This window comes from Aedes aegypti, chromosome 2 (assembly GCF_002204515.2).
Source record: "Aedes aegypti strain LVP_AGWG chromosome 2, AaegL5.0 Primary Assembly, whole genome shotgun sequence".
Lineage (NCBI taxonomy): Eukaryota > Metazoa > Arthropoda > Insecta > Diptera > Culicidae > Aedes > Aedes aegypti.
In genome coordinates, this window is record NC_035108.1 from 358,650,587 (window position 1) to 358,666,669 (window position 16,083).

The 16,083-nt window shown below is 36.0% G+C and overlaps 1 protein-coding gene across 3 annotated transcripts in view; it reads left to right on the forward strand.

The window, feature by feature from the left end:
• LOC5572014 (serine proteinase stubble) overlaps window positions 1–16,083 on the forward strand; it is a 143,356-nt gene that overhangs the window by 121,034 nt on the left and 6,239 nt on the right. For all 3 annotated transcript variants that reach the window (XM_021846423.1, XM_021846422.1, XM_021846421.1), the window contains exons 3-4: window positions 14,443–14,620; window positions 14,686–14,833. In XM_021846423.1, the coding sequence (XP_021702115.1) occupies window positions 14,443–14,620; window positions 14,686–14,833 (326 nt within the window). The remainder of the gene's footprint in view (window positions 1–14,442; window positions 14,621–14,685; window positions 14,834–16,083) is intronic.

The following is a 16,083-nucleotide window of genomic DNA, read 5'->3' on the forward strand; positions in this document are numbered from 1 at the left end:
TTTATAGATTTTTTTAGAGAGAAATATTTTAAATTACAATGGAACCGATATGTGTAGAACTTTTAGGTTTAAAGTTTGTCCTGGAGGAAGTAATAATATAGTGTTAATATGAAAAGTAACCTACGCCTTCATAAAGTTGCTTATATAGTCCCCACGTCACATTTAAATCACAATAGAAAAACAAATGCTTCATTTCCAGAAAACCTTCCAAAGCACAATGATAATTACCAATGTTGGGAACACTGCTGTAATGAAATCGTGTTTATTTTCCTTGTATTATTTTCATAATATGTTATTCTGATTTTAGCTATGAAAATATTCGGAGAAAAACGCTAAAAATTTGCTGTAGATCGATAAATATGTCTACAAGATTTTGAAAGTATGAGGTTTTTCAATAAAACGGCAATAAAGAGAAAAAATATACCTAAGAATGCGATAAATAATCAAGATTTCATTTTTTTTTTATACAATTATAGTTTCTTTAGTAATCCAAACCAGATTTTAACACGAATTTTATTTTACTCTTTTTCTAGGAGTTAAAAAACGGTGTTAAAGGATAAAACACTAGAGTGACCCAGTGTCAGAAAATGGTGGAATATTATTGACTTTTGTAAGCTCTACCTTTAGTAGAACAGTAAAGGATAGCAACATACAATTTGTTCATATAAATTAGGATTTCTGTTATGCGAAAAATAATGCTTAACTTTGACGAACTGGTTTTCTATGGAGTCTTTGGAGGAACTATTTAGTTCTTCAACCAAAAGCATTTTGTAAGATTTTATTTTTTCATAACATTGTACAATAATAGTTGAACGATGCACAGAAAACCGATTACGATTTTATCAACAAATAAAAAAGATATAGCAAAAACAAAGTGTCCACTTTATAAAATGAACAGTCCTTAATAGGGGAATGTGGGGCAAGATGAGCACCCGGGGCAAGATGGGCACCCCTAGTTTGTGTCGTTCCTACCGATTTTTTTTCAATACATTATTTGGGGTTCTGATGAATATCATTAAATTGATATGATGGCCATAAATTTCAGCAAAAAAATCAACAGCACAACGTAAATATTGTCCAAAATACATAGAAGTCCAAAAATTTACCTTTTCATATAAGATTTGTTAATTTAAAAGTGATATTTTTGTTGCGTAAACAAATTAATTCATACGTTTTTGGCCGTATAGTTATAGAATAATCTTCTGTAGATAATCAGGAGCAAAATTTTTTATCAAATTTAAAAAATATTTCAATTGTTTTGATTATATTAATAAATTTACACCCTTGGGGCAAGATGAGCACTATGTTCAAAATTAAGTAAAAGTGTGAAATTATAGAACCACATTTAGCTGTGAGCTTGACTTACGGTATCTTCTTTGCACAAAACAATTTTTCTAAAAAATATACAAACAAACAACAAATTTAATCGTTTTTTAAGTATAATCTTAGCAATTTATGAAAAGTTATTTATTTTCTGATAAAAGTTTTAAAAACTAAGCTAGTTGAAGATAAATATTATCAGATATTAAAGATAATATCTTGGAATATTGCAAGCATTGAAAAATAATAGTTTTCTTTAGTAAATTGCATCTTTTTATGGGGGTGCCCATCTTGCCCCGCAGTTTTTTTGACCGATGATAAAAAAGCTATTTTTTAAAGTGTTATTTGGAAAACTATTTATCACTTTTTAAAACTTTCAATGGTTGGAGGTCAAAGTAATAATGTAAAAGATAAGGATGGTTACCAATTTTACCAAAATATTAACGTTTAAGTAGGCTTAAATCGCGCTTATCCTTAGGGTGCTCATCTTGCCCCGCCTGACCCTACTACCTAGCTTTTTGAATATTTTTACTGTAGACATTTCCATTATAAAAACCTAGTCAACTTTTAGAAATAACTGAAAACATTTTTAGATGTATCACCCTTGACGTTGGGCAAGTGAATGAATTACTCACAAATGACATAAATTTCCACAAATTTGAACCGACCTTACCTAAGGTCGTGGAATGAAATTCGCTCATTGTCATTAATCATCTCCAATTTCGCAACTTTCCTCACGCTCGTAATTCAGTTGTGCATAGTAAAATAAATCCGTTATCTTCTCACCTCTTCAATGACTTACTCCGAACCACTAAATGTTGTGGCAGTCGGTGCAAGCTTGAAACCGTCTTGTTATCTCAATGAATAATTCAAAACATCCGCACCGAAGGCATCCAAGCGATTAACGTACTATATTTCAGCACCGGTGTCGATTTCAGCGAAGCGGGGCTAATAAAATCTAAGACGCACAGATGACTTTGTGAAACCGAACCTGTTGACTTGGTTTGACTGTGAGATCAGTCGGTGGATGTTGCAGTTTTCCATATGTTCGATATGAATATGGAACTGAAGCGAATGAAGTTTTGATCTGTTTTGATTGATTTAGAAAAATTTGATTTACTGAAATTGTCGAAACATAGAGTAAGGTGGATCAAAAGTTCGACCTTAGTAGAATAATCAAAATTTCCAGAGAAACTAAAACAGTTGAAAAGAAATAATTACCACACAGTTAACTTTAACTTCAATTTTGCTGAACAAACTTCTGTCAAAATATTCACCCACTTTTAATTATAATTGTTGGAAAATTGAACATCTCGAAACAAATTATAGAATTTGATTTCATTTTCATTTTGTTCAATGGAATAAAAGTTTTACAATTTTCACATAAAAAACCAACAAATAGCAATAAATTATTCAAATTTCAATCGATTTCTATAGTATATTGTCTAAAAATATCTTACTTGAATAGCATTCAAACCACCGTGTCATTTATAATATTTGCTTTGAATTGTGATGGAAATCTTCAAAAAAAACTTAAACTTTTGCCCCACTTCAGTAGTTGTATCTGAATCCAAGGGCTCAGCAATTCCAATGACTCAAGTCATGCTAATTGTGAAATGTTATCTGTAATAGGCCTAAAAACTGTAATAATAGCTAACGAAATCAAAAACCTTGATGAGGAGCACTCCCGTAATCTGCAAGCGTGAATGTGAACAATGAGAAAATCATTGCGACGACTTCTAGGGCGGTATGTTGGTTACCTAGTACCGCTTCAAATGGGTGATATTTTACGTAATTTAGAGCACAAATCGTGAAGCAAGTCGCTGAGATATGCATTGGTACCAGTTTAACGAGGGGCCGTACGGTGATTTGAGTCGGTTATTGGAATCAATTTTCGAAACTTCATGCAGCTAATTTGGTTGGAATGAAAATCCTACAACCAAAGCAACAATCTAATTGTTCAAAGTTATTGCTCAATTATGGATGGAGAAATGGCTGTTAAAGAAATCGTCATGACTTGGAACCAGTTGAATTTTCAATTTAGTAGGGCCCAATGTTGTAACATGAAGGGTGAGATGTGTTTTTTTGTTTTCGAGGAGAACGGTTCCCACCCATCAATTACTTTCCATTTTAACGACCTTGTACGAGATGACGAGTGATGATATGCTGTCGTAGTTCGTACGTATACGTTCAAAACAATAAAAGCAAATGTGAAGAGGTTGGATCAGAAGAAAGTAAAAGAGATTAATGTTTGTGGCAGCTTGCAGAGGGCTGCAAGTTCAAGTGTGGTAATTATGGTAGGAAAGATGATTGTCTGACAATGATGGTCTGTTATGCTGCAGATGTATGGGTTGATCGATGGTTCGTTGATGCAAAAAATAAGCGAATGATATGCGGTGATAAATTTGAATTCCAAGAATTTCCATTTTTATTGTGATGTAACTTTTTTGCTACACATATGTTTTATAATTACTCAGAATTCTCAATTTATATGTTAATGTTTCGTTAATGTATTCACCAAACTGAGGCTCGGGACGTCGTGACGTCATGATGACACATTATATTTCATTATCTATGATTATACACCAATGTTATTGGGTAGTGGGGTAGCAGGATAATGAATAGATGTTCTGTATTTATTATTAGGATTTTATTGAACTTTCAAGATCAGAGACAAACTGAAAAATAAATTTGACAGGAACAGATGATTAAAAACTTCATTAGATTTTCACATTATTCAACCTTAACTATGAGGCCTTCTAAAGTATTGTGTTCCCAGGAAAACATGAATCATTGCCAGAGTTTCTTATAGTTTTCATCATCATTCAGCAAGACACCTTCCACATGATATACATTAATCAGTTAATAACTGTGGAAGTGATCATAAGAACACTGAGCTGAGATGCAGGCTCTGTTGCAGTTGAAACGTAACGCCAGAGAGAGGTAGAAGGAGATATCCTTATCTCAAACGCATTTAATTTTGTGTTCAAACATGGGACTGTTCAAATTACTCAAATCCGGATATTTGACCTTTTGAATATTTAAGTATTCTGCTGGAATGTTTATGATCATGATCATTTTCATTTACATTACTTGATTTTTTTCGTACGAGGCTCAGAACCGATAGACCTTGATATAAACAATCGGATTGATTCATGTAGCTGTTATATGGGAAGCTACCCTAGTAACTATTATACTGCTAATAAAGAGCATGTCACATGTATAGCAATCAAGGTGATTTAACTTGCTATTCGGTAACTTGGGTATATCCTATTCTTGAAACTTTTGATACACTTAGGCAGGTGTTTTTTTTTTAGTTGTTGGGCTCATATTTTGCCATATTGTTCTGAAGTGATTCTTATTGCAACGTTTCGAGCCGAGAAAAACTTCACATGTCAAAGTGAATAATGAAGATGCCTAAGTTCCATCATCCAAGATCAGAACGTAAGGCAACCAAGTTAGTTTTCAATTTCTTTTCATTTCTCTTGTCACTCGTATGTGATTTTATCCATCATGTTCTTTCATTACATTACTTACTCCTTCCATTTTCAGCAGTGTCGCGTTCACCGAAAAAGAAATCTAATAAATAATAGTTAGGGGTAGTCGGGGCGGTTTGGCCAATAGGGTGGAATGAGCACCTCTTGAAAACTGCATAAATTCTTGAAATTTCATCTTAAATAACATGCAACCCCAAAGCTGATGAGGAAATGAAACAATAGTCATGTTATAAGTCAATGTTCGAAACTCAAAGAAAAAAAAAAATAAATGATGTTCGAAAAAACTGCTCATTTTGCCCGAATGGCTCTTTAGAATTTCATCATTTCAGAATGATGATGTTTGACTGTTGGAATGTTCTTAAAAAATTATATCTTCTTGCCCAGAGCATTTGAAAATACTAATAACTTTCAAGTGTAGTATAAAAATAATTGAATTTTTAGATTACACTGCGGAACACGTTTCTGTCTCAAGCACCAAAATATCACTATATTACTTGTTAGGGGATGCGGAATCCATTGCCGTTTTCAAAAATATCATAGCACGTCTAGGTTTTGAGATATTGGCTATTGAAAATGCTAAATTTGACAATTTCAGCCAGCTTACATGCAAGTTTGTCAGCTTGTATGGCCATTTATTTGCTGAATTTGCCACAGAATTCAAACTTCGTGTGTATAACAATACTTATCAACAAAGTTCATAAGTTTTGCGATGCTCAAAAGTTATTTTCTGATGGTTTGGGAAGGTATTGTATTTTGCCATATAAGAGAAACGAAGAATTTTGTATGGAGACTGCAAGCATGTTGAAAAAATCGATTAAATCCAAATTTAATCGTGAAATTTCAACCAAATTTCAACTAAAATGAAAGATAAAGTCTTATTTTGTATGTTGGGTGCATTAGACCACAAAAAGGATTGATAAATCATACATAAAATTTTATGTAAACATCAATAAAACCAGTGTTTTACACAACTTTGGCGACCTATAGCTAAAAATTGTGACGTGCTGGAACATTTCTTAGAACGGCATCAGATTCAGCGACCCAAAATCTATTAGAGACACATAATTTGATTCTTGAGACACGCAAAAATGTCATTTTTGTTACGCTGTGTTATATGAGATTATTTTGCAATCAAAAATAGGGTGCACAAATCACCCCATCAGTAAAAAATCGACTCGAAAAATTACAAATTTTGAAAAATCGATCATTCATCAGTGAACTTTATAAGACAAAGGAAATCATGCGGATCTAGTGTATTCATCTTAAAAGTGTTGGAAATCATGCAAACATTCGTAAAATAATATTCGTAATATTTTCAGTACTTTTACCGACTTTTTCTTAAGGTGGCCAAACTGCCCCACTTTCCCCTATGACAAAATCATGCAGCACTTAAAGCTTTGAAAGAAAAAGGAAAAACTAAATATTTTTCAGGGAATACATCTAGAAATTTCTCCGACTACTCCAACAATTTCTCAGAGAATTTCTTCCTACGATGCCTGCAGAAATTCCTCCAGGGAATCTACCGAAAATTCCACCTGAAGTTTTTCTGCTATTTTTTTCAGGTAATCTCCCGAGATTTTTTCAAGAGATTCGTCTGAGTGTTCCTCCAAAAAATCGTCCAGAAATTCTTCCAGGCAATTCTCCGGGAGTTCTTCCAGGGATTCCCCTGAAAATTGCCGATGACTGTTATAATCAGGAATCATAAACGGATTTCCGTTCTACACCTGACGTCAGGAGTAGAACGGAAATCCGTTTATGATTCCTATAGACTGAAAGCCGAAAACCCAAAAACATAACCTCCATCACAGTCGATTCCTGTATGATCCGAACTTCTGTACCACAAGAAGTTATCTATAGACATTTCCAATTGATGGTTTTGCCTGACCAATATAACCAGCCTTTTCGTGTTGTTATACTTTGGCAATTTGCTCTGAACTCCTCAAATCGAAACGAGGAAACCCTTATGCCAAAAATGCCAAAATAAAAAGCGCGGGTCTGATTATTTTTAAAACGATTTGACTCACAAAATTTGAAATTTGAAAATTATTTTTTTCTGTGGAATCGTCCGTTTTACCTTGGAAGAAAAACTTAATTTTAGTTTTTCCCGTAACGCGGGTAGATCACCTTTACGAGGAGCGTTACGGGGTAAGATCTACCATATTGTACTCTTGTTGTATCTGTTCTTGTGAATACTTATAAGTTACGGTCGGAAGAGTATAAGAGAGAAACAAGCCACTAAGACCCACCTATTTGTCCTAGATGATGAGGAGGTCGATGTGGAAAAATGGCTCAACCAGCAGCTGAGGTTGGTTTCAACTCATGAGACAAGTTCTTTCCGAGTTCAAGAGTTTATCATTCGATATCTAGGAGGGAAACAATTCCGAATCGGTGGAGTAGCAGTACTCTTAAATTCTAAAAAAAGCTTTCTGTTTCAAGGAATCTAAATGTCTCATGCGATGAAACCTCTTCACAGTTTCAAAAAAACGACTTTGAATCTTATAAGTAGAAGCAATAATTTGATACGCTAGAGTACCGATGCATGGTCAAAATCAGTATCATTCAACCAGCTTAGTGGCCGCACCTGAGTAAGGGGCGCGCTTTTGAGAGTTTAATGGTGACAAACTGTTTTCTCCAAAAAGTATAAATAGCGGTATCTTTTTCTAAAGAGGCTCTATGCAAAATGGTAAAGAATTATATTTGTATAAAAAACGACTACTTCATTATTTCTCAATAGTAATGGAGTAGAACGACATGCACTAAACAAAGGACACGGGTATACCACAAAAGATCAAAGAAAACTGGTCGCAGTGGTTCATCCCGAACAGAAATAGAAAAAAAAAACTTTAGTTTACCTAGGTATAACTCACACACAGAGATGCACACAATTGCGGAGCTTCTTTATGTGTCATAGACTTTGTTTAAAAAAAAAAAAGAGGAAATCATCCCAGGAGTAGGTTTTTAAACATGTGTTAAAATTACCCACCCGATGTATTGATCCAGAAAAGCCTGATTTTGTGCAAATCGCACTCAATTTAACTTCGTTAGAGCGAGTACACAAAAATAGCTTAGCACAGAGGTTCTCAAACTTTCCTTTGGTAATTTACTGGGAATACCACAGCACAGAATATAGGAACTGGATAATTTCTTAAGAATAATAATAAAACTTTTATTATTGAACAATCCATTTTTGCCAGTATTGTGTTTCATATATTCACACAACATAGCCAACAAATTTGAGTGGATTTCAAAAATTCAATGCGATGGGTTAAGTTTTTCTAACATAACTTATTAATTCGAATTTATCCTTAAAATCAAACAAAATAGGGTTCTGTCCCGTTAGGCCGAATGCCGTTATGCCGAATGTCATTAGGCCGAATCCCGTTAGGTTGAAAGGTTCATTAAGCCGAAAATGACTGAAAGTTGTAATGAACTGTAAGTTTGAATGGATAACTAACAGGCATAGGTCAAGAATAATTTGCGATAAATAGAAGCCGCCGAATGAATTTTCCGTTTGAATGGAATGTTAGTTTACGAACAGGATAATTTTCATTACCTGAAAGCCCACAATATCCGTTGTGAAATATAACTAGAAAGAATAGCTTTTGATTAAAAGAAGGAAAGAACACTGATGAATTTGTTAACCATATGTGTATGTAGGAGTAAATAATCAAATGTTATTTTGCGTTAACGACCCTTTCGGCCTAACGGCATTTGGCCTAAGGGTATTCGGCCTAATGGCATTCGGCCCAACGACCAAATGTCAAATTCAGGCCGAATGTCGTTAGGCCGAATTTTGTTAGGCCGAAAGGGTCAATAGGCCGAAAGAGGCCGATAGTTCTAATGAACCGTAAGGTCGAAAGGGTTACTAACAGGGATAGGTCAGTACAATTTGCATTACCTAGAAGCCGTCGAATGGATTGTTAGTTGTTAGATCAGAATAATTTGCGTTACTTAGAGGTCAACTATGTCCGCTGTGAAATGTAGCTAGAAAGAACAGCCTTCGATTAAAAGAAGGAAAAATACTGATGAATGTGTTGTTTGATATAGTAGTAAATGATCAAATGTTATTTCGGCCTAACGACCTTGGACGGGATTGGTGGTCTAATGGCTACCGCTTCTGCTTTATATGCAGAAGGTTATGGGTTCAATAGGCGGCGATTTCAAAATTTATTGGCACCAAGGGAGCTGGAGTCAAAAAAGTTTGGGAAACACTGCCCTACCCCATTTGACACAAAGCTATTTGGCATGATGCTGTTTGGCATATAGCCGTTTATCATAATGCCATTTCGCATAACTGCCATTTGAAATAATAGCCATTTGGTATATTTGAAGGAAAATAAATTTTTTACTTTATTTCTTTGCGAAATCAAAACTTTGAAGCATTTAAATTTTAGTGCCTACAAATTTAAATATGTTGGCCTAAGCCTACTTAAGTTGAAGAAAACAAACAAATATTGGTCATGCTTTAAAGTAAAACAAAGTAAACGTGAAGAACAATAAATCATTTCAAAAGAGACGCGTTGCGTTTTTAAAAAGTATATTGGATACATAACAAAAGTCACACAGAGTGCGTTAAAAGTTGATTTAGATAGAAAATCAGCAATCTGAACACCTAAGGCAGGCATGCCCAACCTTTTTGAACCACGATCCAAATCTCAGTAACAAAATTTAGTGGATGGCAAATTTTTTTCTAGTCTACATTCTCATAAAATCGAACAACACTTTGTCAATGAAAAGTGTTGTTTTTTTTAAAATAATTCTAACAGATATTTCCCGAGGATTCTGTGAGAACTCACATGGGCCATATCTAGGAATCTTTGTGAGAATTCACAAAGCCATATCTAGGAAGACAAAAACGCAAACATTTTTGCAGCGTCTTCAGGAAAGTTTCTCCACATGTTTCAGACATTTTTTCAGTGATGTGAAACTAGGGTGGCCCACATGGTTTATGAGTCCAGAATATAAACTTTTTTGTTGGCGCATTTAGGCCTATATAATGTTTTACAATGTATTAAAACAACCGATTTGGAGCAACTTTGCCGAATTTTCTCCTTCATTTTTATCTGTTATGGTTTGTTTTTTTTTAACATTCTAGGGTGGTTCTTAAAAATCAGTTTTTTCTTGAAATCTTGTTATGTAAAGTCATTAAAATTAAATAATAATTTAGTATTGATATTAAATCGATCACAGTAATAAGAAACTAAAGAGTTGAAAGAAGAAAAATTGTTTGCTGGGGCAGTATCAATGTCCATGTCCACCTTCTGGTTCGTTACCTTAAACACTTATATCTGGCTCTTGCACAAGATTCATGCATTCCTCAACAGGCGAATGCTGCCCCGGCTACTTCGTTGTGGCAGATACAATGGATTGAATTGAGTTGAATGGGATAGGTTGGATGCCCAGATAAGATAATTGCAAATGACTCTACATTAGGTTGAATTTCAAAAATGTTTGGAAATCCAATCTCCCACATGCTCCTTATCATCCTTACAATAAAAATAGTGATCTGTGAAATTTTCAGCTTTCTAGGTGGTGATTTAAAGGTGGCCTAAAGACAATGTAGGTTCATATGGAAATTAGGCTGATACAAATATTAATTTTCTTTTATGTCATTCCTTCAAAAATCTGAAAATTTTGAAGGGGAGAAAAAAAAGATTCATCATTTTTTTGACATCAGTTAGGTTTTTTTTTAATTTTTTTAAGTAGAAAACGGGTAAAATAATGATCTAGATGACGATTGAAAATGGTTTAACAACTATCGTCAAAAATAAAAATTTGAAAAAATAACTTTTTTCATATTTATTTTTATGTTCCTTATTTATTTTTATCCCCCCCCCCTTGTACCTTTCAAGTGGTCTCGGACATAAAAGAAAATTAATATTTGTATCAGCCTTACTATGAAGAAATTTTGAGAAATGTTCCAAACACGCTAGTACTACAGTGATACCTCCATGAGTCGATGTTCCATGACTCGATATCGACTCATGGAACCATACTAAGAACAAAATTTCATGGTTACTATGATAATCCCTAGAAGCAGCTTTCCAAAGGATTGCTGTTCCATGACTCGATATTTCCATGAGTCGATGGTCCCTTCAATATCGACTCATGGAAGTTTCACTGTATAATGTAAGTTCAAACTTGCCGTCCCAATGGCAATGAATAAGGGATGGGAGATTCCGCTTATTCTCGAATTACAATTTTAGCAGATCTAATATTATTGATCAATAACGGCGCCGGCCAAGTCCTTATAGTCAGTTGGGATGGTGAAGGAATATTAGAGTGTAATGATTGTTGCTTCTAGAGACCGAGAATACCTCTGCATCTCCACAATCACCACATGCCGACACTTGTAGTGACGAACCATACAAAGTTTGTTTCATAAAATTAACGTTGTCATGAAAAAATATGTCATTATAAGCATGAAACGAGCTCACCAGTTGCTAATCCTTCCTCGACTGAACACGTATATCTTTTCACACTCACACAACGCGAACCGTAAAACTACTCGGCGTCCCGAAAACGAACCGTCTTACTTGGGCTTTCCGAAGCCCTGTCCAGCAAAACGCGCGAAAACGAAACACAAACTCCCGGCGTCCTGAAAACAAACTGTCTTGAATGGACTCTCCGAAGCACTCTCAGTTGGTTGACATAGCTGAAAAAGTATCAGCATACCTTATGCATGATTAGCGTGATACTTTTCAAGTCAATATAAACTATCAAGACTGAATTTTATTACCTAGAAATTGCAAGCTGCAAAGTCATCATTGCTGCCAAAACGAATGACGGGCTACTTAGCCTTAATCTTCCATGGATCACTGCTAAAACTGCTTCAGCAAATAATTTTCCTACTTCTTAGATTTCGCTTACTGTGATCAATCTAACATCAAAGCTAAATTTATATTTAATTTTTAATGACTTTTCATACAGTTATTTCGGTTGTTCTAGTAGATATCTCTTTTTCGCTTTCTTTACCGTGTAAATTTCGGTTTATGGTGGATATATCTTGAAGAGTTGATTTTTTACGAAATCTTTTAGAGCTATCTCGATTATGTTTCAAGTGATGGACGTTTTTCGTTTAAAAACATGTTGTTTTCATTTATTGTTAATCTCTTCAAATAAAAAAACGTCTTCAAGGTTTCTTCACCATGAACAGAGAAAAATATTATCTTTCTAATGGCAATAAAAGATTGAGGATCCGTTTGCACCTTTCAGAGATATTGGCATTTGAAAACAAAAATCTCTGATAACTCTGCCACCATAAGAGGTAGAACTGTAGTTCCTTCTACAAACAGTAGCGCAATTGTCTGAAAAATATGGAGAAACTTTCCTGAAAACGCCATGTACATATTTAAAACTGACGGTTTATGTGCATACTTTTTTCTCTTCCTAGATATTGCTTTGTGACCTATGTGAACTGCGTCCAAAATTATGTCGGCTGGCCCAGATATTTTTTCCAATAATCTTGCCCGGAATTTAATATGAATGGATTCCGAGATTTCATAACAAAACTACTCAAAATTCTGTCACAATCCTGCCATTGAATTATTGAAAGTCCTGCGTAGAATTCATGACATGGATTTCGTGGATTTTGTGAGAATGCTACCCAAGATTTTACCTAGGATTAAATACGAATCTTGCACAGGATCTTGTGGGGACGGACCTGGTGTAGTGGTTAGAACACTCGCCTCTCACGCCGAGGACCTGGGATCGAATTCTCTCCCCAACATAGTCACTTATGATCTAAAAAGTTATAGTGACGACTTCCTTCGGAAGGGAAGTAAAGCCGTTGGTCCCGAGATGAACTAGCCCCGGGCTAAAAATCTCGTTAATAAAGTCAAACCAACCAACCAACAGGATCTTGTAAAAAAAATTTTTGAGCAAATATTTCAGAATCTTGTCCTAGATTTATTTTGTAATCCTTTTCAGAAGTGTGTGTAATTGACGTCTAGTATTTTATATGAATACCTTAGATTATGTGAGAAATTTGTTCAAAATTCAGTTCTTATTCTATCGAATATACTGCTAGAGATTCTGTCAGAATTCTACCACAGATTTTCATAAAATTGATTTAAATGATTTTGTGACTATTATGCCCATCCTTATATTTAAGATAATCCTGCCCAGGATTTTGCTAGAATCCTCTTTAAAATTATGCATATTCAACGCCCAGGATTTTGCGCGATTTAAGTGAAACTTTGATTAACCGATGGTAAGTCAGTTTATTTTTGCGTGGTAAAAAAATGAGCTTTCTCATTACGAACTTTGACATTCGAAATGTTTCAATTTGTCAGAAAACCAAATTTGTCTTGCGATGGTGTACAACTAATTCAGATAAGTAAATTTCACGTTCTTTTTCACATAACTCTTTTGAGCATAACATTAGCTGTTATATTCGAAAGAAGGTGAAATTTATAATACTGAATCATTTATCGCGTGTCAACCTTTTTTTTTTGATAAATATATTACAAAATTTCCCTCCTAAAATATTACTGGTGTTAAAGTTTCGGCGGTGACAAAGTGCGCAACAACCGGAAGAATAACACAATCTAAACTAGAATATTAAGAACAACCATAAATCTTTTCTAATCCCTTTTAGAGACTCTTCTATACAGCATTGTCTAGATAGATCAGACACATGTCATCTGTTTCAGTTATACAATATTCCCAATCCACGCAAAACAACACACTACGCATACTAAATATTTCTTGAACTATCATTATTCAACCTCCATTTGAAAGTACAAATCAATCGCTCCAATATCCTCAAATCCAGGTGACATAATCAATCTGTTCGATTTCTACCCATCATCATCATCGTCCTCGTCGTCTTCGTCGCACTCGTCGAGCAACGGCGCCCACCAGAATCGTCCTCCACAAGGGACAACCCAAGCACAGACTCCGGTCTACTCAAACTCCGGAATCTACAATTCTAAACCACCGTACCATCTCTACCCGGTGACAAGCACAAACCCCCCGGAGTGGAATTACGAGAGCAATCACCTGGGCAGCGGCCTCAATTCTGTATTTCAACCGCAGAAACCGATACATCATCGACCGCAGTCCCAGCCTCCGATCAACTTTGGTGGAGGTGGCACCGGAAATGGTGGATCTTTGCATGACGACAATCCCCATGGCCCAACGGCCAGTGCCATCTACAGTGACCGGCCTTTTAGTTTCGGGACGCGTCCCACATCCGGATCAATCTTCAGCACCGGAAACGCTATCTCCAACAACCAACGACCGTCCGTTTTCAACTACCAAGGGCAAGGTTCCATCCAGCAAGAGGACGATGGCTATGGAATCGAAAACGGTATTTTGAGTCAGAGTTGTCCTCCTGTTCAAAGTAGATCCAGCGTAGCGAATCCTGATCACCTCTCCTTCGATGCACTGCCATTTTTACGCCTTCACGATCCAAGCGCTTCCGCAGTAGTTGTAGAACAAGCACCAACCAATGCGATCTATCTCTTTTTCTATCACTATCACGCTTGACCCGATATTTGAGCACCACCCTAGATTTAGATCACTTACTTGGCGGTTATCTGCCAGAATACAATTCAAGCATGCATTTCACCATCTTAGTTTGAACAATCCAAATTAAAATATTCGTTCTTTAATCTTACAGGTTGTGGCGAGTTGTACACCAGAACCAATCGAATTGTGGGAGGTCACTCAACCGGCTTCGGAACCCATCCATGGCAGGCGGCACTCATCAAGACGGGCTTCCTGACGAAGAAACTCAGCTGCGGAGGAGCGCTGATCTCCAACCGGTGGATTGTCACTGCGGCCCATTGTGTTGCGACGTATATTATTGGCACCGTAAAATTTCGGAAGTTCGTTTAATAATGATGCTCTTCTATATTTTTAGAACACCAAACAGCAACCTCAAGGTAAGGTTAGGTGAGTGGGATGTACGGGACCAGGACGAGCGACTGAACCACGAAGAGTACACCATCGAGCGGAAGGAGGTCCATCCCAGTTATTCGCCGAGCGACTTCCGGAATGACATTGCGCTGGTAAGGCTGTGGATTGACCACGGATCATGACTAACATATTACAAAAACTGTCATTGGGTAGTGCAAATCCTAATTTGGAATATCTCACTTTTTTAATATTTATGGGCTTCATAGGCGTGCGGTTAGTGGAGTCAGTCGTTGTGAGTGCTCAGTCGGTGGAACATTAACGCCACACGAAAACTGCTGTGCATACACGAATTCTCTTTGCTCTTGGAAGTTTTCTTAAAAACTACCTAAAGCAATAAATCAGTACTTTTCAGTACTACATAAACAGTACTTTTCAGTGCTAAAATTAAAAACGGTACTTTTCAGAGCTACTAAAACAGAACTTTTCAGTACTATTTTTTCTACTATTAATCCCTTTACGATCCTTGTTTGGACCCGTGCCTTCGATTTTTCGTTGGACCCGTTGGCGAAAGCTAGCGGTGGTAATCCTTCTTGGACACCGTCTTGGGAAAAAACCTCTCGAAGGTCACGTCTTCTTTCGTTTATTAACTAAACATGGTATCAACAACTAACAAAAGGAAGGGTGAATCTCTGAATTCACTACTTCCTTCCAAAAAAGTGGGTTTTAAAAATGTCACTACACGTGGCAAGAATGGAAGAAAGGACGCTTCCCCGGAATGCGAACTTTCTTCCAAGGGTGAAATGAATAATTGTATCGAAATGAGCAATCAGTTCGATGCTCTAGACAAATTTTCCGAACACCAAATCGAAGCAGCCTCTAGCCCAGGCTCTTTGATTCAAGTGAGGAAGCCAAGAGTGCCGCCTATCGTGATCAGTTGTTCCGAATTTGGGGGATTTAGGCAGGAGATCTTTAACTCCATTAGGGGAATCAAGGTTTCCTTCCAAATCGCAAAGAAAGAAGACTGTCGCGTTTTGCCGGAAACTCTTAAAGATCGTGAACTTCTTCTCAGACATCTAGAAGAGAAGAAGCACAAATTTTTTACTTATGACGACAAAACTGAACGTTTGTTCAAAGTTGTCTTGAAAGGTCTCTCAAGTGACTATAAGTCACCTGAAGAGATCAAAAATGGAATAAATGATTTACTTGGATTTTCCCCAGTCCAAGTAATCATTATGAAAAAGAGAACCCAATCTGGCATTGTTCGGAAAGGGCTTTCTCAAGAATATTATTTAGTTCACTTTAACAAAAAAGAACTAAATCATATTAAGGCTTTAGAAAATGCTAGACTTATGTTCGATGTCCGTGTGACATCGGAACAGTTCCAAAAAACCTAGAGGAAATT